General features: G+C 33.7%; 1 protein-coding gene across 1 annotated transcript in view; it reads left to right on the forward strand.

Annotated features, from left to right (window-relative positions):
- The window catches only part of Ndc80 (NDC80 kinetochore complex component), a 39,646-nt gene extending 15,103 nt beyond the window's left edge, over positions 1-24,543 (forward strand). Inside the window, exons 10-17 of the mRNA XM_027942919.3 lie at positions 681-825; positions 3,639-3,844; positions 8,067-8,219; positions 10,509-10,598; positions 17,799-17,891; positions 19,166-19,296; positions 21,173-21,275; positions 24,258-24,543. Of these exons, the coding sequence (XP_027798720.1) occupies positions 681-825; positions 3,639-3,844; positions 8,067-8,219; positions 10,509-10,598; positions 17,799-17,891; positions 19,166-19,296; positions 21,173-21,275; positions 24,258-24,395 (1,059 nt within the window). The 3' untranslated portion in view covers positions 24,396-24,543. The remainder of the gene's footprint in view (positions 1-680; positions 826-3,638; positions 3,845-8,066; positions 8,220-10,508; positions 10,599-17,798; positions 17,892-19,165; positions 19,297-21,172; positions 21,276-24,257) is intronic.
- The last annotated feature ends 222 nt before the right edge of the window (positions 24,544-24,765 follow it).

A 24,765-nucleotide genomic window follows, 5' to 3' on the forward strand; every position in this document is an offset into this window, starting at 1 on the left:
GGCTGTTTTTATCAAAAATTTTTTGAATGAGCTAACAAAGTAAGCTTCTTAAAAGTTAAATATTACATAGAATAAATTCCCATTGAAAACATGTTTGGTATCTATGGAGTTTTGTTTTCCCTTGGGATCTATCAGTCTTTGACTAATGGTGTTCAGAATATGATGAAAGATTTCTACCTTTTTACATAAGACCAGAAATAGCTTTTGAATAAAGTCCCCATGGTATATATCTCCAAAGAGCACTATTAACAAGAAGCCCTGAGTTTTATAGTTAGTAAAAAAAGGAATAGTGATATATCTGACTTACATATTATGCTAAGTGTTTTCTAAAGACTAAATTAAAATACTGATATCTTAATTTTATTTTGTGTATTACTAATGAAGCACCCAGGCTGTTCTGTAAAATAAACAATTTTAAATGATTGTGGTTTTTTTCTCTTTGCCCCTTGTGGGGATTTTTTGTTTTGATTTTTCCTATTCTAAACTGACTTATTGAAAAGTCCATGTCTTTATATAGGTAATAATAATATAGTGCTCTTTCATTTGATTCCTCCTAAAATGAAAGGGAATGCTAATTAAACTTTCTCTAAGATGAATTTAATAACATTGTTTTCTTTTAAAATGAAGTATGGAATGATTATTGATGAGAATAACTAATTTAATATTCTTTTCTCTTAAAGAACCGTCTAGAGTCATTAAGGAAGTTGAAAACTTCCTTACAAGCAGATGTTCAGAAATATCAGGCATACATGAGCAATTTGGAGTCTCATTCAGCCATTCTGGACCAGAAATTAAGTGGTCTTGATGAAGAAATTGCTAGAGTAGGTAAGCACAGCTAATGCTGAAAGAGATCATTCAGATGGGCATTGTCCCATATATGCCAAGACCTATGTTATCTATATCTATTTTGCTTCTATGGTAAATTTTTATAGCTGGTTACCAAGTTTCCAATGCCTTTTCTGTTTTCTGAAGCTGCTTTAACAAATTACTACAAACTTGGTAGTTTAAAACAAAAAAAAAAAAACTTACTCAGTCTATCGTAGTTACAGGTATTGTATGTCCAAAAACCAATAGCACTACTTACTCCCCCCAAGGACTTAGGGTGAATCTGTTCTTTGCCTCCTCCAGCTTTTGGTGTTGGACAGTGTTCCCAAGCTTGTATCTACATCACTACATTCTCTGATTCTCTGCCTTCATCTTTATATTGTCTTCCCTGTCCTTCATCTTTATATTGCCTTCCCTGTGTGTCTTTTTTTTTTTTTTTAAGATGATGAGATGGAGTCTTGCCAGGTTACCTAGGCTGGCCTTAAACTTCCTATCCTCCTACCTCAGCCTCTTAAGGAACTGGGATTAAATGCTTGTGCCACTATGTTCAGTTTTCTTCTATGTGAAGTCTCCCTCTGCTTTGACCTTAGAAGGATGGTTGTGATATTTAAAGCCCACCTGCGTAATCCAGGGCTATCTGCTTGTCCCAGTATTCTTAATCACATCTGCAAAACTCCTTTTCCAAATAAAGTACTGTGTACAAGTTCCAGAGATTAGGACTTCATATATTTGTGTCACCATCATTCAACCTCCTCCACTTTTTCAAGCACAAGCTCTCTGAAGTCAACAGGGACCTACCCTAAGAACACATGCTGCCTGATAAGAGAGTGTGTGTGTGTGTGTGTGTGTGTGTGTGTGTGTGTGTGTGTTATTCCATATTTATTCTCTTCTGCTTTGTAATTAATAAGCCAGATTCTTGATCTCTGCCTGTTTCAGTGTGCTCTGTCTTACTCTCCATTGCTACAAATAAAAGCAGCTCAGCAGCTAAATCTGAAAATAAGATGAAAAGATGGAAGTACTACAATTCTCAAGAAGCAAAAGCACAACTAAAGAAACCTTGTTTGTATCCTGAGTCTTCCTATACTTGTTTTCATAAACATATCCATCTTAATTGTAAAATTGGCAAATACTGTGGCACACGTATTTGATAGCATCTAGAAGGAGAGCAAAGGAAGATATCTACAAATCACAAAACTGTTGGGCTACAGTTCAAAAGTAAATACATGAACAAATTATCCTATTTACTTTCTCAGGAATTGGCCTTCTTGTATTTTATTTTAGGACTTTATAAGTTGAGTCTGTACCATGCAGGAATTATATAGATAATCCTCAGGAATTTTGATTTAACTCAGTCTATGGAGTATTGATCATCTGTCAAATCAAGTCTTGTAATTATCCCAAGTATTTGCTAAATCAGTTTTGTTTTGTTTTTTTCCAAATGACTGTGATTTTGTATGTTTAATTTGCTCTAAACAAACTAACCATTTTACACTTGGCTCCTAGTCACTATCCTTTGTTTGTTCTCCATCATGACAAGGAACCATAGACTAATTTATTATTCTAACAATGTTTGTAATGTAATTAAGTCAATACTTTCTAACATTAATACAGTATGTTCCTTATTAGCATATAATTAAGAGAATTGTCATATTTCCTACTTCTGAAAATTTTTTCCCAATAGTTGCAAACTGAATAGATAAGAGAGTAATACTTCAGCTATCATTTATCATTTCAAAGTGGTTTAGTTTGAGAGATTAATTTTGTAACGATTAACCTAAGATGTCTTAATTCTTGGGAGTATTTTAACTTTCTTGATTATTTAAAGCCATTAGCAGCCAAGACTGTAAAAGATATATTTAAACTCTAAACGTATTTTTGAACAGGTATTTGTGATAAATGCATAAAGTTTTACCTAAACCAACATTAATTTATTTTAAGTTCAGATGAGGAGCTTCCCAAATATTGGGCTTGGGCTATGTAATCCCAACAGCTCAGGAGGCTGAGGCAGGAAGATCACAAGTTCAAAACTAGCTTTAGCAACTTAGCACAGCCCTGCAACTTAGCAAGAACTTAGCAAGACCCTGTCTTAAAAAAGAAAAAGAACTGGGGATATGAGTAAGTGGTTAAACACCTCTGGGTTTATTTATATGCAGTGCTGAGAATCAAACCCAGTGCCTCACACATGGTAGGCTAAGCAAGCGCACTACCACTAAGCCACAACCCTAGCCCTAAAAACTTTATTTTAATGAAATAAAGTTTTTATATTTGTGGATGTGGTTTTTCTGGCTATTCGAAGAGTCATCTATTGTGCCTGGAGTTGTGGCTCTGTGATAGAGCGCTTGCCTAGCATGTGTGAGGTACTGGGTCTGATTCTCAACACTGCATACAAATAAATAAAAAATAAAGGTCCACTAACAACTAAATATTTTTAAAAATAAAAACCTAAAGTTTATTTTTTTAAAAAAGTCATCTATTAAAAGCATTTAAATAAACATTAACAGAAACAGACTAGCCCTCTTACCCCTCTTAAGTACAAATATTCTTAATTGTAATTATTATGTATTAGGTTACAATTTTTTCATATACTACTTTCTGAAAACCATAGTAAGACAATAGAGAAATAAAATACTAACATAGAACGTTAACTGTATTATTTCCAAGAATGTTATTAGCAAGAGACCTAAATTAGCCAAAAGAAGGAAGAAATATATATGTATACAACTTGGATAGTTAGACATCGGTCCTGTTAAATAATGGCATCAGTTTTTTTGTAGGAATTGAAGAAGTTAAAAGTTTGTTTTTTTCCAATTCAGAACTAGAATGTGAAACAATAAAACAGGAGAATGCACGTCTACTGAATATTGTTGATAACCAGAAGTACTCAGTTGCAGACATAGAGAGAATAAATCATGAAAAAAACGAATTGCAGCAGACCATTAATAAATTAACCAAGGAACTGGAAGCTGAACAACAGCAGTTATGGAATGAAGAGTTAAAGTATGCCAGAGGCAAAGAGGCGGTAAGTCGTACCATTTTCAGTGGCAACTCATTATTGTTGACCTTTTTAAAGGTCTATTCCAATTAAGAAGAACTTGGTGGGTAGACTAAATTGGCTAAAGAGGTAAAATTGTCTAACATTGACATTTAGCATGACTAAAATACTCATTACTTTTATGTCAATTCAGTAACACTTTCTCACAGTCATATTTAAGGTATACTGTATTTTATAACAGTGAACGAAGAAATAAACAAAAAAATCTCTCTTAAGACCATGAAATAATTTTCATAAATCCCATCTGTAGAGGAGGAAATGAATCCCTCTTCATTTACCTATTCACTCTTCATACATTTCTGTAACAGCCACTGTGTGCCACTTACTCTGCTGAGCATAGGGGAAATAAAGATAAAAATGCAAAGACTCTTCCATCAAGAAACATCTGACCTAGCCCAGCATAGTGGCAAATCCCCATAACCCCAGCCTCTCAGAAGGCTGAGGCAGAGATAACACAAGTTTGAGTCCAGCCTCAACAACTTGGCAAGACAGTGTTCCAAAACAGAAAATAAAGATGACTGGTAGGGTTCCCCTGGGCTCAATCCCCAGTGCAGTACTGCCAAAAAGGAAGAAAGGAACCTCCTTATATTTTCTATTGTGAGATCAAATTCTAATAGATATTTGCACAAGGTGCTAAGGAAGCATATAGTATACCTAACCCAGATTTAGTGTGCATGATGTGGGGAAATGGATGAGAAGGTTTTTAGAAAAGGCTTCCTTTAAGAGATAACACTTCAAATTGAATTAGGAAGTATAAGAAAGAATTAACATGGCAACTCTTTTTTGCATGAATTAGCAAAAAAGGAATATATGGGAAGGCTTAGACTAAGCAGCCTAATGTACAAGCTTTTCTTGTGGTTTATAAGTTCAGTCATTATCCTGAAAACTCTCAGAACTTAAAAATTATAAACAGGTGTGATCACCTCTTCAGAAAGATGTTATTTTTGGCAATGTGAAAAATGTGTTGGAAGGGAGCAAAACAGTTAAATAAGGATCTGAAGCAGTAATCTAGGGAGAAATTACAAGCTAAATTTAGGTAATGCTAATAGGTATTCTAAGAAGTGGGTGGATTCTAGCTACTTAGGAGGTACAGTAAATGAGATAGATGAAAGAGAGGGGGAGCAGCCATGTGTCTAGCTTGCACAGTTGGGTGAGTAGTAGTACCACTTACTTGGGAATAGAAGAGAAATAAGAAATAAGTCAGGAATGAGGATAGATGTATTGTTTATATGCGGCATCCAGGACATAATAAACTATTTGTATATATGGGTTTAGACTTCAGCATAAAAGAACCAAATTACTTAGCCTAAGCTTAATTTTATAGATAATACTTTAATAATTTAGCCAACATTGTCGATAAAGTAGACTTTCTGACCATATGAATTTCTAGATAATGAAAGGTTAGTCTTATTTTTGTAGGCAATCTTCATTATCCTGCCATACTTAATTTCCGTGCATTCTTTACTCTTACTTGTAGCCTATTAATTAGTTCCAGTTATCTTTTTTTTTTTAAAGGGTTTAAAGGGTTTTTCTTATTTAATGGAGAAAAGTAGAGAGTTTCAGACTTACATTTTTGCTTTAAAGTTCTTCATTCTTTCATTTTCATTTATGATGTTTGCTTATTGGTAGATGTAGTTTGAAAATCTGATTAACATCTGATTTTTGTTCCAAAATAATGATTTTTTTTATCTTATTACCTCCAGTACTTTCCTTATTACAGTTTTTTTATTATTTTTTTAGTTATAGTTGAATACAATATCTTCATTTTGTTTATTTATTTATATGTGGTGCTGAGGATCAAATCCAGTGCCTCATATGTACGAAGCAAGCACTCCACCATTGGGCTACAACTCCAGCCCATTTAGTACAGTATTTATTACACATTTATCACATGAAAAAAATTGTTAAAGCAGAGCAGCTTAGTTTTTTTCACTAAGGGGGCAACACTAGTTTCTATTCCTGATCACATTTATAAACTGCATTATAGACGTAATCAAAGAGATTTGGTTTTTGTTTTGGTTTTGTTTTATTATTTGCAGTGGTGAGGTTCAAACCCAGTGCCTCTCAAGGGCTTTATCACTGAGCTACATCCCCAGCCTGCAGATAATTTCTTGAACATTCAGATTTTAACTGATTTATTGAAAGTGTGAATTTTACACACCAACATATATGAATCTCAATATGAAATGGACAGTTCAATATTAACAAAGCTTTACCTCCTTTCTTTACCCTGTTTTACATAATTCTGCTCTTTCCTTGGCCATCTGTTTTTCTTCATCTTCCTGACATTGCTAGGTAAACTCTCCACTTGTGTATCAAGGAGAAAAAGGGAAATTTATAGGAAATAGGGGTTGGAATTGTAGCTCAGTGGTAGAATGCTTACCATATGTGAGGCCGTGGGTTCAATCCCAACCACGGGAAGGAAAGGGAGATGGCCTCTGGTGGCCAGACAAAGTCTTCAAACCTAGCCTAGAATTTCATAAACCTCGGGTTTGGCCCTGGGTTTGCCACTATCCATCTATGTGACCCCATCATGTCATCTAACCTCCCATAGTCTCCATTTGCTTCTTCAGGAAATTAAACATGGTTAGACTTAATCAGTGTATCTGAAATTAATTACTTCACTATACCTTATCTCACCAGCACTGTACAATAAAGGGAAGTTATGAATTTCTGAACTAGGTGAAATCTAAGTTTAATAAACTATAATTAGTAGTTGGATGACCAAGCTGAATGGAGAAAAAAAATTGAGGAAGTGGGAAAGCAGTGGACTGGGGATGAGCCAGAGCAAGGCCATGGACAGTGAAAACAAAACTTAGAGCAGTGGGTCCCTCAGAATTAGTTAAGAGGGATATTAAAGGATGGTGGCAGTACACACAAAAGATCAGTATAAACATTTCATTCATTTATCATCCTACCCCAGGACTAATTTTTGTTCCACATCTCAGCTCTGGTATTAGCCTTCTGGAGTTCTTTGTTGAGATGGACATTGTACTAAATCTATATTCATCAGGAAAGAGTGTGATAAATTTTTGCTGTGTGAATTGATATAGGAAAGAGAAACTAAAGACACATGTGCCACATATTTGCTATCCTTGCAGTTAGGTACAATAAAGCATATGAGCTTTTGGAAGCTAATTTCATTAGATTTAAAAGAAAAGAACAGAAGAAACTATTCCCAGCATTATTTAGCATAAGGACAAATAGAACTACATACTTTAATGATTCCAAGAGAGCTACTATATTTTAGTAAAGTAATAGAAATGATTTCCTAATTGATTATTAGAAAAATCTTAATATACAAGTAGTATTGCTTTGAGATCTAATGCTTTTTTTGAAATTAAAAATGCTTTGCCATTGCATTTCTTTACTCAAACTTTATGAATATATAATAGTTATTAGAAACTAAGTACATATTAAATGGAGAAAGCACTATAAAAATAAGTTGCCTGGAATCTGCAAATTTATTTATTCAATCAAATAGTAAGCATCTACTGTATGCCAGGCATTGTTGTAGATACAGTAGATACAGCTGTTTTCATGGTGATTACATTCCAGCAGTGAAAGTGAACGATTTATTTTGCCAGTTAGTGATGATTGCTATAGAAAAATGAGGTTTGAGAAAAAAACCACGGGGGCTACATTAGAAGGGAAACCTTTCTGATAACATAATTTAAACAAAGCCCCAATGGAAAGAGGGAGGACAGGAAATGTGACATACGTTACTAAAATACTTTTATCAATAAAGTTAAGATAGCATTTTGAACCTTAAATAATTAAATTTCACTTATTTTGAATAAATGAAATGTTTTAATTTGTACATTGACAAAACTAAGGTTTTTATTTATGTTTTACAATTTCTCTGTCTAACATTTGAAAAAGTAAATGTTAGTTAAAACCTGAACATGGACACTTATTCTAAACTGTTTATCAGGTAAATGGAAGAATAGTAATATACTACTTACCAATCAATTATAGGCTTAAAATTATTCTATAAATTTAGTATGAATAAAACCTTTCATCCTTTATGTATTTTTAAGTTGCCGCCCTTATTACTAAAAGTTACTAAATCACTAAACTACGAAAAATAGTCATAACATTTTGTATAAAATTGCAGAAATGCCAGTTGAAAACCATATGAAATAGGGCTACTTTATTTTTAACATTTCTTTTTGTGTTCTTTCCTTAGATTGAAACACAATTAGCAGAATATCACAAACTGGCTAGAAAATTAAAACTTATTCCTAAAAGTGCTGAGAATTCCCAAGGTTATGACTTTGAAATTAAGTTTAATCCTGAAGCTGGTGCCAACTGCCTCATCAAATACAGGGCTCAAGTTTATGTAAGTAAATTATGAGATTGTTATCTGTAAGAATTTAAACTTAAATATGTCCATATCCCAGGACTAAAGAGACAGAACTTCTTGGTCTTCTTTCTTCTTGGTGGTAGAAATCTTATCTTTGTTACAGCTAACTCTTCAAAGTATAAGACCTTTTCTTCTTCTCTAGCTAATTTATTCAACTATCCAGTAAGTAATTCATTTATATACAAGACAAACACCAAGACTATACAGACAAGCATGACAACCTTTGCTCCTAGTCCCCTCATGGGAGAAAGATTTAAATGAATGAATGACAAATATGTGCTCTATTAGAAGTCTTTACAAGATATAACAAGATTGGTTCTTCCCAGGTAGCAATAAAACTCCACAGAGATGGTGACCATGGAATGAAATCTTGAAAACTGAAATTCATGGGATGGTGTGTGAAAGGCACAAGGACACACGTGAAAGCATAAGATGTAATAATGCATTAAGGAATACCAGCAGTCAACAATGAGAAATCTATGCCTAATTTTGCAATATGACCAAGGAAATAATTTTGGGAAGAAAATTTTTAGTTTGCTCTATCACAACGTCTTACATATTCATAAATTTTAATATTTTATTGGCCCCTTAAAATGCCCTCTTTCATGATACTTTTTTTGTTTTTTGGGTTTTTTTGTTTTGTTTGTTTGTTTGTTGTGGGTGTGGGGGTTATTGGGGATTGAACTCAGGAGCACTCAACCACTAAGCCATATCCCCAACCCTGTGTTATATTTTATTTAGAGACAGGGTCTCACTGAGTTGCTTAGCGCCTCACTTTTGCTGAGTCTGGCTTTGAACTCGTGATCCTCCTGCCCCAGGCTCCTGAGCTGCTGGGATTATATGGGTGTGTCATTGTACCGTGCTGATACTTAGTTTTTTGAATAGATTGTCAAATTCAAAAGCTATGCACTTTTTCCCTTGAGAATTATTCAACAAATATTAATTGAATATATATTATGTTGCAGACCAGCTACACGCTAGAGGTAAAATACATAGATAAAATCTTTACTTTCCTGGAGATTAGTTTATTAGTGGACTGAAATGGGTTAAGTTAGACTTAGCCAGATATAGTAGTACATGCCTATAATTCCTTCTACTCAAGAGACTGAGGCCGGAAGATGGCAATTTCAAGATCAGCCTCAGCAATTTAGTGAGCCCCTTCCTCAAAATAAAAAATTGACATGCCTGGGAATATAGCTCAGTGGTAGAGCACCGCTATTTAAAAATTTACCCCAAATTTTTAAAAACCACCATAATGGCCTATGAGTTTTTCTTTTGGAATGATGAAATGTTTAGAACTAGGGATATATTTACATAGCATTGAGAATTTCTAAATGCCACTGAATTGCACACTTAAATTTAACCTATTTCAGTTTAACCATCTTAAAATGTGAGTTTCACCTCGATAAAAGAAAAACATAATGAGAAGCAACAAAATAGTGTTGAAATTAAATCTGTAGGACAGAAGATAAACATAGAAAAAACAAGTTGAGAATGATAAAACTAAAGAGGAGTAAGAGAAATTGATCTATCTGGAGAACATAGCATAAAAATACAACCTACATATAATTTGTTTTCAAAAAATTACTGCAGTAAGGTGGGCATGGTGTAGCACACCTGTAATCCCATCTGCTCAGGAGGCTGAGACAGGAGAATCACAAGTATGAGGCCAATCTCAGCAATTTACAGAGGCCCTAAGCAACTTAGCAAGACACTGTCTCAAAAACTAAAAAGGGCTAAGGATGTAGCTAAATGGTAAAGCATTCCTGGTTTCAATCTCCAGTACCAAAAAAAAAAATAAGAAGAAAGATTACTGCAATAAACCTAGTGTACCTACAAAATGTATAGAAGTGAATTTCCAGAATAGATGAACAATTCTTGAACTTTGCAAGTATTAAAAACCAAAAGCGGGTTATATTCTACAGGTATAGAAATTACATTAAAAATTAGTTTTATTTTCTTAGTAATGTTGTATTAAATTTAAAATATTATAGCTTGCCAGGTACACACCTTTATAATCTAGCTAGTCAGAGGCCAAGGCAGGAGGATGGCAAGTTCTAAACCATCCTGGACAACTTACCAAGCCACTGTCTCCAAAATTATTTTTTAAAGGATGTAGTTCAGTGGCAGAGTGTTTGCCCAGCATGCACAAGGCCCTGGGTTCAATCCCCACGATAGAAATCAATCCCTGTATCACAATTTACATATTCCACATAAAATAAATTTTGTAATTACCTTTCACTCACATTCTCATGTTTTGTATAGGTACCCCTCAAGGAACTCCTGAATGAAAATGAAGAAGAAATTAATAAAGCTCTGAATAAAAAAATGGGTTTGGAGGATACTTTAGAACAAGTAAGTAATGAAACTTAGATTAAAGCAAAAATAAGGGTTTTTTTTTAAAGCCTAAAATTAAATGTGATTTGTGGTTTCTGGTTGCCAAGGAATTAAGTTTTATTTAAAAATTCTGTAAAATGAAAGTTGGTACAAACTTGACTGAAATATTTGAAGTAACTTATCAAGTAATTTAAATATCCTAGGATTCTTATATCACTATGATATAGTGATATGAAACTAGATTTCATTCCCTTTGGGAGTGTAGAGAACTACAGAATTCCCTCTTTACTTTAAATAATATTCTTTTTTAAAACTAAAATGGATTTGAGGTATCTATGTTTAAAGTATGTATGTGTCATTCATGATCAGGCTAACCAACTGTGATGGATTTAGAGGTTTATTTTTGCCAAGTATTTCTTTCTAGATCATGGAAGTTCAGGAGAACTTAAATGCTAATAGAAGTCCATTTAGTTTTCAGAAAGTTCCTGCTTCTGAGATCCTTGAAATAATTATGAAACAATTCCAAGCCAATCACCTATATCCCTGAAAAAGACCTGCTGTTATATTCAGTAACCTTTAAAGTAAACATTGCTGTAGTAGTTGATTGAGAAAAGTTAAAAAGTTACTTCCCAAACACACTAGAGTGTGTTTTTATGACACCAAACAATTAAAGGAAGCCCCTAGTTGTTAATTCAACTCTTCAAGAACTATTGTGTGGGCTGGGGATATAGCTCAGTTGATAGAGTGCTTGCTTGCCTTGCATTCACAACGCCCTGGGTTCAATCCCCAGCACCACAAAAAAGAAAAGAACTATTGTGTCCTGACTAGGATTCCTGGATAAGAATGAAGTCTTATCTTTTCTCTAAATAGAAATATGTTTATTTTTTTCTCACTAAGAAACAAAACTTATTGTAGTTCACAAATAATTATTCTAATAACCCACAGAAAGTCATTTTTTAATGTTAATGTTAAAAATTCTGTAACAACTCACTTTGGCTGAGCGCAAGTGGCACAAGCTTATAATCCCAGCGACTCAGGAGACCGAGACAGGAGGAATTCAAAGCCAGACTCAGCAAAAAAGCGAGGCGTCAAACAACTCAGTGAGACCCTATCTCTAAATAAAATACGAAAAATAGGACTGTGGGGGCTGGGGTTGTGGTTCAATGGTAGAGCGCTTGCCTAGCATAGGCAGAGCTCTGGGTTCGATCCTCAGCACCACATAAAAATAAATAAATAAAATCTAGGTATTGTGTCCAACTACAACAAAAAATAAGTATTGAATTTAAAAAAAAAAAAATAGGACTGGGAATGTGGCTCAGTGGTTGGGTGCCCTGAGTTCAATGCCTGGTACCCAAAAAATAAAAAAGAATTACTTTGTATTAGAAAGTTAAAAAACAAGATTGAAACTCCTCAAAAAAACAAGTTTGAAACATTATTGAGTAATTTGGGATTTATGAAATATTAGACTATGGGAAGAAGGTTTAGACTATATACAAGGTGTGCTGATTATTTGAGACAAGGTCTTTCTTTGACCTGCTTCAGTTTGATTTTCTTTTTTCTGTTGGAATGGACATTAAATCTGAAGAACCTCCAAAAGATGAATTCCAAGCAATAGGGGCCTCATGACTAAAACAGCTTTCAGAATGACTTGAAACTTGAAAGACTTTGAGCAGGAAATCTTGGGGAAAGAAAGTATAAAATGCCTACTATAGGCTAGGTCTCATGTTAGTGTTCTAAAAATAAACCTACCCTTCAAGGGCTCCCACTTGGAGAAAAAGGCTGACATTTCTGCAGTTATGCTAATTAGATTTGCATTTTTGCAAAACCCTTCAAGTTATGGGAAAATGTGGCTTAGAAAGGATGCAACTGAAAATGTTAAGAGATTAAACCAAACTATTCATATAGAAACAGAGGGAGGGGGGGACATGTTTAGGAAGTGTTAAGAAGGTAAATAAATTCCAAGGATTTCATGACCAAGCTTGGAGAAAAAGAAGTTCTATAATGACTTCCAGATTTCTGGTATGGGCAACTGAATGGACTATAGTGTATTACCTAGAGGAAGAAAAGTGAGAGCAAAGTTGAAGCAGTAGATTCAGAGCATGAGAGAGACCAGGGCTGAAAATAGTTTTGATAGTCTTTAGCACACATATGATAGCTGAATCCATGGATGTGGGTGATATTTCTTGGAATGTATAAATAAAATAGCAGAACATTGAATCCTGAGAAATAATGACATTTAAGGGATCGAGAAAGAAAACAAAAGATTCTGGAGAAAAATACTTAGAAAAAGTGGACAAAATAGCTAGAGAGTTATTTTGAAAAAGAGAATATGTAGTAGAAGCCAAAATTTGGGAGACTTTAAGAAGAAAGTAATCAGTAATACCTGATGCTAATGAGACTAAAGACTTAAACCTTTTTTCAGTTTGACAATAGTCTAATCAAGATAAGATGGCATAGGATAAAATAGCAATTGGAAATAGTAAAGATCATACAGAAATTAATAAATTGGAATAATGAAGCTAATCAATCTGAAAAGTATTTACATATAATTGCCAAAACTATTCAGGTAAAAGAAGGAAAATGTGAAGTAAGAAGTAGACAGTTTATAGAGAGATGGTGGGAATTCATTTGAATTACAGAGTAATTCATGTGAACAAAAATCTTACTGGAGGGGCTAAGGATGTGGCTTAGTGGTAGAGCACTTGCCTAGCATGCACAAGGCCCTAGGTTGTATCCCCAGCATTGCAAAAAAAAATAAAATAAAAAGGATTCTATAAAAATCTTATCTTTAAAATTGTTTTTTATCAAATTGAATTACAGCATGAATAATACAAATCTCAAAATTGACTCAAAATAAAACATCAAAATAGTTAAGTAACCAGAAACAAAAGTACAGAAAGAATTAGCTCTCCAAAAAATTTCAATAACAGGTGATTTTTACAAAAGTTCATTGTTTTCAATTATTGAAGGTCAGATGATTTCATGACATGTAAATTGTTAAAAAGCACAAAGAGACCTAATTCATTCTTAAAGGCTAGTGTATACCACAACAAAAACATCACAAAAGAAAGTCAAACCAATCACACTTACAAGCCATGGATGTAGGTGATATTTCTTAGAATGTATAAATTAAATAGCAACAATGATATTTAAGGGATCAGAAAAGGAAAAAAAAGATTCTCTTTATGTTTTATATTCTTACAAATATAAATGTACAGGTAAACTTAAATATTTGCCACTGAAATTTAATTAGCAAATATTTTCTTGAGTGTCTCTGTGGCTGGTACTATAATTAGTGTTGGTAGTAAGTACGATTATAATACAGCTCTTGCCATTTTGATTGAAAAGACAGGCATGAAAACAATTTCTTCTATCATAACATTTTTGAAATGTAAATAAGCTGTGTATTCTTATATTACCCTAAGATAAGCACAGGAGTCTTTCTGAAAAATGCAGTAACTGAATTAAGCTAGGACTTCACCAGTGGATACACAGAAATTTACATGTGTGCCCTAACTAAAGGCCCAGAAACCAAAGTACACAGCTTGTTAACAAATTACAAGAGTGTTAAGTGTGATAAAAGAAAAGCCTGGGGAAACAATAATCTAATTATTATTAACTTGTTCTTACTTACTGGTAGGATTTTTATTCTATAGGCAATGGGGGCCATTGAAGATTTTTAAGTAAGAGTGCTAATCACCTATGCATTTGGCATTTTGAAAAAATAGATGAGGTGCATGAGCCAGAAACATAGACTTAGGAGACTAAACTATATCCTGTGCAATAAATGGTAAGGACCCACACCAAGGTTACTACAGTGAGGATGGAGAAAAGAAATTGGAAGGCGGAGACAACAGAATTCAGTACTGAAGTGAACAGTTGGATGTGAAGGCTAGAAAAGTGAAATAAAGAATGTCTAGGTACATTGTATCTGGCAAATGGGCATGTGATGTTGTTCTTTACCTTGATATTTAATGAGAGAGAGGTACAGAACAGAGTTGCAGTCTGGGATATGCTGAGTTTCAGGTCTCTGGGACATCAAAGTATAAAATCAGTATGTGTATGTATGTATATTTTAACAGGCAGGTTGTTAAAGTCAAAAGATCTCCCAGATGTGATGTGAGAGAGCACTCTCCCAAGTGAGCAAGTGAGACTACAGCCAGGATCAGAATCCTGGAAGAATATCTATATCCAAATTATGAATAGAAAAAGAAACGTAAAGGAATGTGAAGAGGGACCTTCCAAGACAGAGATGAAATCAGGAGATTCCATGGTCTTAGAAACCAAGGAAGGGCTTTTTAAAAAGAAGCTATTAGTAACCACAATTAGTACTAAAATGACAAATAGAATTAAGTATCTGAAAGGTATCCATTGGCTTTAGAATTTAAGATGTCACTGAAGAGCCAGGGGTGTGCTTAGTGATAGAGGACATGCTTAGCATTCCAGGACCTGGGTTTGATCCCCAACCAACCCACCAGCCTGGATTGAAGGGGTTGAGGGGAGGAAAGAAGTTACTAGTGACATTTGCAGAAATGGCTTCATGCAGCCAACAAGCCAAAAATCATATTACTGTGAGTTGAGGTGTGGATAGTAGAAAAGGAGATATAGTATTATGAATAGATTTGCTTTTGTGGATTACTCTACATTACAGTACTACCAATATTTGAATCTGAAGAAAGGATTTGGAACAGTAGTAAGAAAAGAGATGTGTAGAAAAGGTGTTGGGAAAAGTATAAACGGCAGCCATACCCCAGAGAAAAACCCCAACATGGCGCCTAAGGACTTCTTCTTCCTACCTTCTTCTTTTCTGCAGTGGCGCGAAAAGTTCCCACCCGTGTGAACTCTCCCGCCGGCGCCAATTTCAAATCTCACTGGCGGGGAACCTTAGCCCCAATGAGAACTAATTCCTGGGCTCCGGAGCTGATATGTGAAAGAACTTGCCAATAAACGGGTTGCCTGCCATTTATCTAAGCCCTACCATCTCCCCCTTAGTTCTATATTAGCACACTGCTTTTTGCAATAAAATTGGAATTCTCCCGGCGAAGTGTCTTTGCGTGGGGAATTCTTTCAAAAGGTTTTTGGTTTTTGTGGTTTTGTTTGGTTTTGCCAGATAAGGGAATTGTTTGGTTTTAATGATGTGAGAGGGAGTTGAAGGGAATGAGGATAAAGTTTAAATATTAGGAATAAAAGAATGCACATTTAAAGTATTCAGAGAAAGAAAGAAAAGCTGGGTGTAACAGTGTACACCTGTTATCTCAGTGACTTGGCAGACTGAAGCAGGAAGATTGTAAGTTTGAGGCCAGCCTCAGCAACTTAGCAAGGCCCTAAGCAATTTAGCAAGACTCAGTCTCAAAATAAAACATAAAAAGGTCTGTGGATGTAGCTCAGTGGTAAAGCACTCCTGGGTTCAATCACCAGTACCAAAATATTAAAAAAATTTTAAAAGAAGGAGAAAACACACAATTATGTTGATTAGAGGCAGGAAGTAATGGAATTCCACATTGGTGGTTTCTGTTAGTGATTAAAAAGAGAAGCTCATCTAATTGAAGTAATTATGGTATCTTGGATTATCAACAACTTGAGCTCTTTATTAAATGAATGAGGAAAATACTAAAAAAGTATGCCAAATATTTTTTTCTTTAATTTTTTCTCTTTTTGCCTCAATGAATATATTTATTTTTATAATCAGGGGAAAAATGCTTAATTGACATATCTTTGGTAGAGTTGATATGGAAAGTAGAAACTGGTAAACATGGTTTTGACCAGCCATGAGAAATTATTAGGATGTCCTTTCATCTTATTGCAGGTAAATTTAACGAAACCACTTATTAACTTGTTAGTCCCTTCAAAAATAACGTGTACATTTAGAAAACATCTTTTGAGTTTGAACATCTGGTTTTGATTTCTGACCCTATGCTAACTGTGTGAACCCAAGCAAAAAGCATTCTTTACAATCCACTCCTCTCATATGTAAAATAAGAACATTCTGTAGATGGGATTGTCTTTAATAAGTATAATTATTTCATTACCTTATCTTTTGCCAAATAAATTAAGCTTTTCCAAAAACATATTTTTTTAAATTTCATTCTTGTATGTGTCATCATCTCAAAAAAAAAAACAAAAAAACCTGTCAGCTCTTTATACATTTTTCTTTTTTCTGTTTCCTGTGGGAAATATTTTCTTGATCTACCTGAAGAAAACTTTTAATCACAGCCATCAACTGATATCAGCAGTTATCAACAGGAAATGAACTTTAGACACAGTTCTTCAGTTTGCGTTTCAACTTATTTCCAAGGTCAAGCTTCAAAAAGATTAAATATGATTACCTTATTACTCTTTCAAAAGAATGTATAACTATAACCAAGTAGCAAGTATTATGCAATAAAATTAATATTAAAAAATTCTCTTAACATCTCAGAAAGTGAACACACAAATGGGAAGCTACATATATATGAAGTATATAAAATATAAAGTATATTAAAAATCTAGACAGCAAAAATAATTTACACTTATGAATATGTTGGTATAACAATATTAATAATATGTAATAATGTGATGTGTATAATATTCATATAGTATATGTGAGTATTTATAAAGCACTCCCACAGCTACCAATAGAAATACATATTAGTACTTTGGGTTTTTGTTTTTGTTTTTATTTGGTTTTGGTTGGGTTTTTTTGGTTGTTGTTTTTATGTTTTGCTTTTTGTTTTTGTGTTTTGTTTGAGTTGCTAGGTATCAAACCCAGGGCCTCATACGTGCTAGGTAAGCACTCTACTACTGAGCTACATTACCAGCCCTAGTAATCTTATTTTAAAGTTTCTTTGGAATCAGTTCCTCTTTGGAGAATAATAAAATGTTTGGACAAACAATAGATTGGAGGTCAAAAAGACTAGAAGAAATAATATTGGTATAGTTAGTTGATTGAGAATATAAAAGTTAGCCAGGCGAAGTGGTTCATGCTTGTAATATCAGCTCCTCAGGAGCCTGAGGTAGGAAGATCACAAGTTCAAGGCCAGCCTAGGCAACTTGTCTCAAACAATGAAAAAAGGGCAGTAGGTGTTGCTCAGTGGTAGAATTCTTGCCTGTAGGGCCCTGGATTCAATCCCCAGTATTGCCTAAACAAATGATAACAGAAAGAGAATATAAAATTATATGATCTTGTTAAATTTCTTTGATGTATAGTTATGATTCTCAACCAAAGTTTTATTCCCCAAGTTGAATACAATGATAACAGAAAGCAAGAGAAGTGTGAGAACTCTGAAAGAGGAAGTTCAAAAGCTGGATGATCTTTACCAACAAAAAGTTAAGGTAAGAACTTGGCCGATTTGTTCAAGTTAGCCAAAACTGTGTCATGATTGGCTTACCATATAGTCTAACATTAAAACTGAAATCTTTATGTTTGATTGTCTTCTTAAAATTTGTTGTAAATCATTTATTCTGTCCTTTAAAGGACTTTTTTCTGGATTCAGATTATTTCAGCATAGAACATATCTGGTATTTTATGCTTGCGTATGTGATTCAGTATTCTTACAAGACAAAAACATATTTTAAACATATGTCTTCTACCTCTATAGAGATTCAGTGTTATATACTCCTAAACTTGAGCACCAGTAAAGTCTTATTGTATGCATAATTGCCCATCAAGAGGCATTGTGTTGCTGGGTGGGATTAGAAAACAAAAAATTGTCATTGCATGCCCGTAATCCCAACTGCTTCAGAAGCTAAGGTTGAAGAATGGCAAGTTTAAAGCCAGCCTCCGCAACTTAACCCGACCCTGTTTCAAAATAAAAAGGATTGAGGATGAAAACTATTTTCATGAAATCTAGAAGGCAGATAAAATATTAAGATTGATTACTTTATATGTCACCCCCTGACCAGCATTTTACTTAGAGAAGTATTCAAATGACTCTGTTCATTACCACTTAGACAATTTATGTGAAATTTTGAGCTATACCATTACTAATGCTAGCAAAGTATCAGGAATTGAAAACTTTTTTCTTATTCTGTATATTTGGAACCCATGCGTTTTTGGGGGTTTTTTTGTTGTTGTTGTTGATGATGTTGTTGTTTTGGGGGTTTTTTTAAGTAGTATCAAAATTTTAGAAAATTTACCACAAAATATGATCTATATGGGAGATATTTAATAATAATTTTTGTTTTATCATGTATTCTCCGTGACAGTGCTTAAGTTTATTCTCTGAAGCACTTAAATGAAAGACTTTAGGATACATACTTTATCTTCAAAAACCTAGAAATTGTATTTGGGCTTCTTTGTGCACAGTTAATGCCATTGTGAAATAATGACCTAAAAAAATTCAGGTTTGTAAAAAAAAAAAGTGTCAAAATAAAATAGTCAGACTTGAAAATTCCGAATTAAAGCTATACAGACCTCTTGAAAAGGTCACATCTGTGTTATATTTATAATACAGAATTCCCAATGGGAATGAAAGTGGTAAGCATCCTGAGAATATAAATGATGCAATCTGGATTGTTTTAAAATGCTTTGTGTACTTTTTTAAATCTACCTTGAATATATGGAATATGAATATCAAAAACATGTAACCATGACTTTATCCTAATAGGAAGCTGAGGAAGAGGATGAAAAATTGGCCAATGAGCTTGAGTCCTTGGAGAAACACAAGCACCAGCTGGAAAGTGCTGTTAATGAGGGCCTCAGTGAAGCTATGAATGAGTTAGATGCTGTTCAGCGAGAGTAAGTTCATCTCGCCAAGATTTATTTATTTATTAGTTGCTTATAATTTCTATAAATCTATATCTAATTTTTTCCTTTAATTCCTATTATAAAGTTATTTGTGGTGGAGAGAGTGGTGAATAGAACTTAAGCAGAACAACTTAAAACGTTAGATACATTCTTCTACTGTTATAGTTATTGCCCGCAAGAAATGATTCATTTTAAATTTAATTGATTAGTGAATTTTAATCCCTGAAAACAAAATAACATTTTTTTTAAATATTTATTTTTTTAGTTGTAGTTGGACACAATACTTTTATTCCATTCATTTATTTTTATGTGGTGCTGAGGATCGAACCTAGGTCCCCGCACATGCTAGGCGAGTGCTCTACCACTGAGCCACAATCCCAGCTCCACAAAATAACATTTTAAATCAATTCAAATAAATTTGACTACTTGATAGTGAATTTTAATAAGCCCCACTAAACTTCTTTTTTTTAATTTCCTAGAAATTATGTGTATTATATAGTAAAATGTGATTATATTATAAATTACAGAGTCATTGTGCTGTAATACAACTTATACTTCGCTAATAATTGCCATGCTGTGCAAAATAATGCAGTGAAAATTATAGGACCTTTAGGAAAATTGGTATTAGGCACAACACTCAAAAACTACATCAGATGAGCAAATAATGACGACCTAATAAAAACTTTTAGCATAACTTTACACATGTTAAATACTTAAGAAATATGCAAATGCACAATAAACATGGGATCTTTCACCTTAAAAAGACATGCAATTTGCTTTGAGAAATGGGCATTCAGAGGGTTGTAGCCTCTGAGTTGTTATGAGGAGATAGAAGGAGATTTATCTGATATGGAATGGAAAATTTTATAACACTGGTTGTGGACGCATGTCATGATCACATTTGAACTGAGAGAGTACACATCTGAGGTATGTGCTTGTGTATATTTTGTGTGTACCTTCATGTCTGGATACAGCTGGGTGCAGTTTTCTACATTCATAAAATATTTCTCAAGGAGAAAATTGGCATAAGCCAGCTCAAATTTGCATTATTCTCATATCACTACCAGATTTTTGAAATTAATTGAAAGTTACATAGGAAGAATTTTAGCCAAACTATGTATTAACTATAAAAATGTTTCATTCTTTCTTTGAAGAATATTCTGCTTTTTTGTGATTATATTGTGCAACCTATATAAAAATCAACATACTAAATAATTAATCCATAATATTCTGTGTACATTGGTATGAATATATACATTTTTCAAGTCTTATATGGCCCTCAAATAACTAAAAGACATCTCACACTGAGGTTGCAAGGACAATACTTGAGAAAGTGACACATCTTCATTTCTTTATTTGTAGTCTAGGGATAAAATACACAGCAGAGGTTTATTTGATATATTTTGTTTTGAATTTGAATTCCTAAAGGTAAGATTTCTACTCCCCTCTTTGCAATTTTCTGTCTTAAAAGCATTGTGTTATAATTCCTTTGGAGACTTAGGTAAGCTCATTTAGGGCTGGGGATGAAGCTCAGTGGTAGAGCACTTGCCTAACATGCACAATTCCCTGCATTCCATCCCCAAATCCACAAGATAATAATAATAATAACCTCTTACTCCACAGCTTTCTTTGATAAAGCATGCAGTTTGGGTGCTTTTTGGTTTTGTTGGCTTACAAAGCATCTTTGAAAAATATTACTTCTGTTTTAATGATTGATAGCTAGAACTAAATGAATTACATGTATAGTAAGCATCACAGACTAATCACAGCTTGGTTTTATTGAATATGAAAATAGGAAGTGAGCCAACTAGACCTGATATATTAGTTTATTTTCTAGACAACTTTAAAAAATGTTTTTATTCTTCAGGTACCAACTAGTTGTGCAGACTACAACTGAAGAAAGACGAAAAGTCAGAAATAACTTGCAGCGTCTTTTAGAAATGATTGCTACACATGTAGGGTCTATTGAGGTAAGTGTGAAATTCTTTAAAACTTTAATATATTTCTGCTCTGTCTTTATAGGAATTAATATAGTTAATTTCATTTATATGGAAAATATCTTAGTAAAATTTGTCAGAAAAATTCTGTCTAATGTGTGACCAGGGGATATAAGAGAATGTTTGTGCACTTTATAAAGTAATCTGTTTTGTTCACTTAAATGACATACAATAATATTTTTATATCAACAATCCATAATGGTATTGCACCGGGCCATGTTCAACTTAACAAAAACATATTAGAACATTTGGGATTTAATTAAGATTGAGAAGAAAGAGCATATCTTTATAATAAGTGTTTTGCCTTATCCTTAGCTTTCCAATAGCTTAATAGTATACCAAAAAAACTATTCATCCAGTGCGAGGCTGTAGCTCAGTGGTAAAGTTCTTGCTTCGCATGTGTGAGGTACTGGGTTCAATCCTCTGCACCACATAAAAATAAATATAAGATACTGTGTGTTCATTCACAACTAAATTAAAAAAAAAAAATATTCACCAAACTTATAATGCCAAGCCCTAAAAGCTAAGATAAATTCCTGAACCATAGAATTCCTGGGTACTTTTTTTGGATGATAATGTATTTCCAGTTGAAAATGGCTTAAAAAAATACTCATCACATCACCTTAATAGGCTTTTGTTTGTTCAGAATATGAGCATATGCTGCCCTACTTCCCATCATCTCTCCTGAAAGACCTTGAAACTGCTGTTTTAAAAACACAACTGAGAAAGAATTAATATCCAGAAATATGATGGCCTTTAAAAATAAATAAAAATAGTGAAAGACCCAAATGAAAATTTCAGAAAAGCACAAATGGAGCAATAAACATATGAAAATATATACCATATTCCACATTCAAGAAGTTGGCCAAAGCCTGGAGTGGTGGCACACACCTGTAATCCCAGCAGTTTGGGAGGCTAAGGCAGGAGGATCACGAGTTCAAAGCCAGTCTCAGCAAAAAGCAAGGCACTAAGCAACTCAGCGAGACTCTGTCTCTAAATAAAATACAAAATAAGACTGGGCATGTAGCTCAGTGGTCAAATGCACCTGAGATTAGTTTCCAGTACCCAAAAAAAAAAAAAAAGAAAGAAAAGAAAAGTTGGCCAAAGATTAATGTTTAATAATTCCCAATGTAGAGAGATAGAAGTTCTCATTTACTGCAGTGATTGTATAAATTGATATAACAGTTTTAGAAAACAACATGGCAATCCTTAATATAACTATGCACCCTGGTGGTGTTGTTTTTTTTTTAATAACTTTATTTTATTTATTTATTTTTGTAAGTGTGCTGATGGTCGAACCCAGTGCCTCCTATGTGATAGGTGAGAACTCTACCTCTAGGGCACTGTATTGAGTTGAATAGTGCCACCCAGAATTCTTGTCTTACCAGGATTTCAGAATATAACATTATTAGGAAGTAGGGTCTTTGCACAGGTAATTGGTTGAAATCATATTGGATTAGCACAGGCCCTAAATCCACTATCTGATATCCTTATATGAAATCCATGTGAAACAGAGGTAGAGATTAGAGTGAGTGATGCAGCTGTAAGCTAAAGAGCACCAAGAATTTCCTGAAACTGCCAGAAACAGAAGAAGCAACAAAGGATTCTCCCCTGTATCCTTCAGAGAGCACCATCCTGCTTACATCTAGATCTCAGACTTCTAGCCTGAAGAATTATGAGAGAATAAATGTCTGTTATTTTAAGCCACCTAGTTTGTGGTGATTTTTTTTTTATGGTATCATAATAGCAAAAAAAAAAAAAATAATAACATGGTATGCTACTATCTTATGTTTGCTGTAACTAATTATCACCAACTTAATTAATAGCTTAAAATAACACATGTTCATTACCTTACAGTTAGGGAGGTTAGAAGTCTAATGTGGGTTCACAGGGCTGCAGCCCTTCAAGGGCTTTAGGGTAGAATCCATTTCTTTCCCTTTTCCAGCTTCTAGAGTCTCCTACAGTCCTTGGCTTGTAGTTCCTTCTTCTATCTTCAAAGCCAGCAGCAGGGTAGATTTCTCCTCTGCCCTCTTCTGTTTTCTTCTCTCTCTGACTCTGATACAACTAATTCCCTCTTATAAAGACCTTGTGGTTACATTGGGCCTACCCAGATAATGCAGAATAATCACCTTTTCTTGAGATTCTTAGCTTTAAAAAAGAAAATTAAAAAAATTTTAATCACATCTGTAAAGTTCCTTTTCCATACACAATAGCATAGCCACAGGTTCCTGGAATTAAGGCATGATCAGCTCTGGGGAGATCATTGTTTTCAGCCTGCTGTATCTGGAAATGAACAAAAATTCACTAATAGTAAATTCACTAATAGAAAGAAAGATAAGAAAATATTGATACAGTCATTTAAATGCTATGCAGCACTATATGAATAATCTACAGCTAGTACATCTGTGCACTAACATAAGTGATCTTAAAATACTGAGTGAAAAACATGTCATAGAATATTATATTTAATAATTTTCAATAAGCACAAAGGTTGAAACCAGCACCCACTAAACCAAGATAGTCATGCATTGTATAATGACAGAAACACATTCATAGAAATGTTTTTAGGCAATTTTGTTCTTTTCTGCACATCATATAAATCCCTACACAAACTAAGATGTAATTAGGTAATTTATAATCTTATGGAACCACCATTATGTGTACACTACATCATTGTCCAAAACATCATTATGAGGTACATAACAACCTATTAGAGATACATACATATCTCTCTATGTGGTAAAAGTATAAAGAAAATCAAAACATTCAGGCAAGTAGTATCTCTGGGGAAGAAAAGAGGGGATCTCATTAAGAAAGAACACAGGGCCAACATGGTAGATACAAGAATATTCCTTTTATTTCTATTGTTAACAAATATTTCACTCTTGTTTGTAAATTTCACACTTTGAACAAATTAATGTTTCTACATTAACAATTTCTAATTGTTTCTACTAGAAACATCTTGAGGAGCAGATTACTAAAGTCGATAGAGAATATGAAGAATGCATGTCTGAAGATCTCTTGAAAAATATTAGAGAGATTACAGAAAAATATAAGAAGAATGCTGCTCTACTTAAGGCTTCTGGTGAATGAAGATCAAGTGCTGATTATCTTTTACAAAAATAGTTCGTTAACTGAAAATATGTAAAACCTGAAATTATGATAATTTGTTGATCATTTTTAGATGAAATAGCTGAGTTTTATATGTACCTATAGTTAATAAAACTACATTTGTACAGTGTTTTCTCACATTTCTTTGCCTAACTTCAATTGGTGAGAAGATAGGTAGTGTGGTCTAAATCAGAAATTAGCCAAGTACCGTGTGAACCAAATCAGACACAGCCATTCATTTACATGTTGTCTGACTGTTTTCCCACTATAATGGCAGAGTTGAGTATATACAACAGAGACCTTGTGACCTCCAAAGCCAGAAATGTTGTCTCTAAAGTCCTTATAGAAAAGA

This window comes from Marmota flaviventris, chromosome 16 (assembly GCF_047511675.1).
Source record: "Marmota flaviventris isolate mMarFla1 chromosome 16, mMarFla1.hap1, whole genome shotgun sequence".
Lineage (NCBI taxonomy): Eukaryota > Metazoa > Chordata > Mammalia > Rodentia > Sciuridae > Marmota > Marmota flaviventris.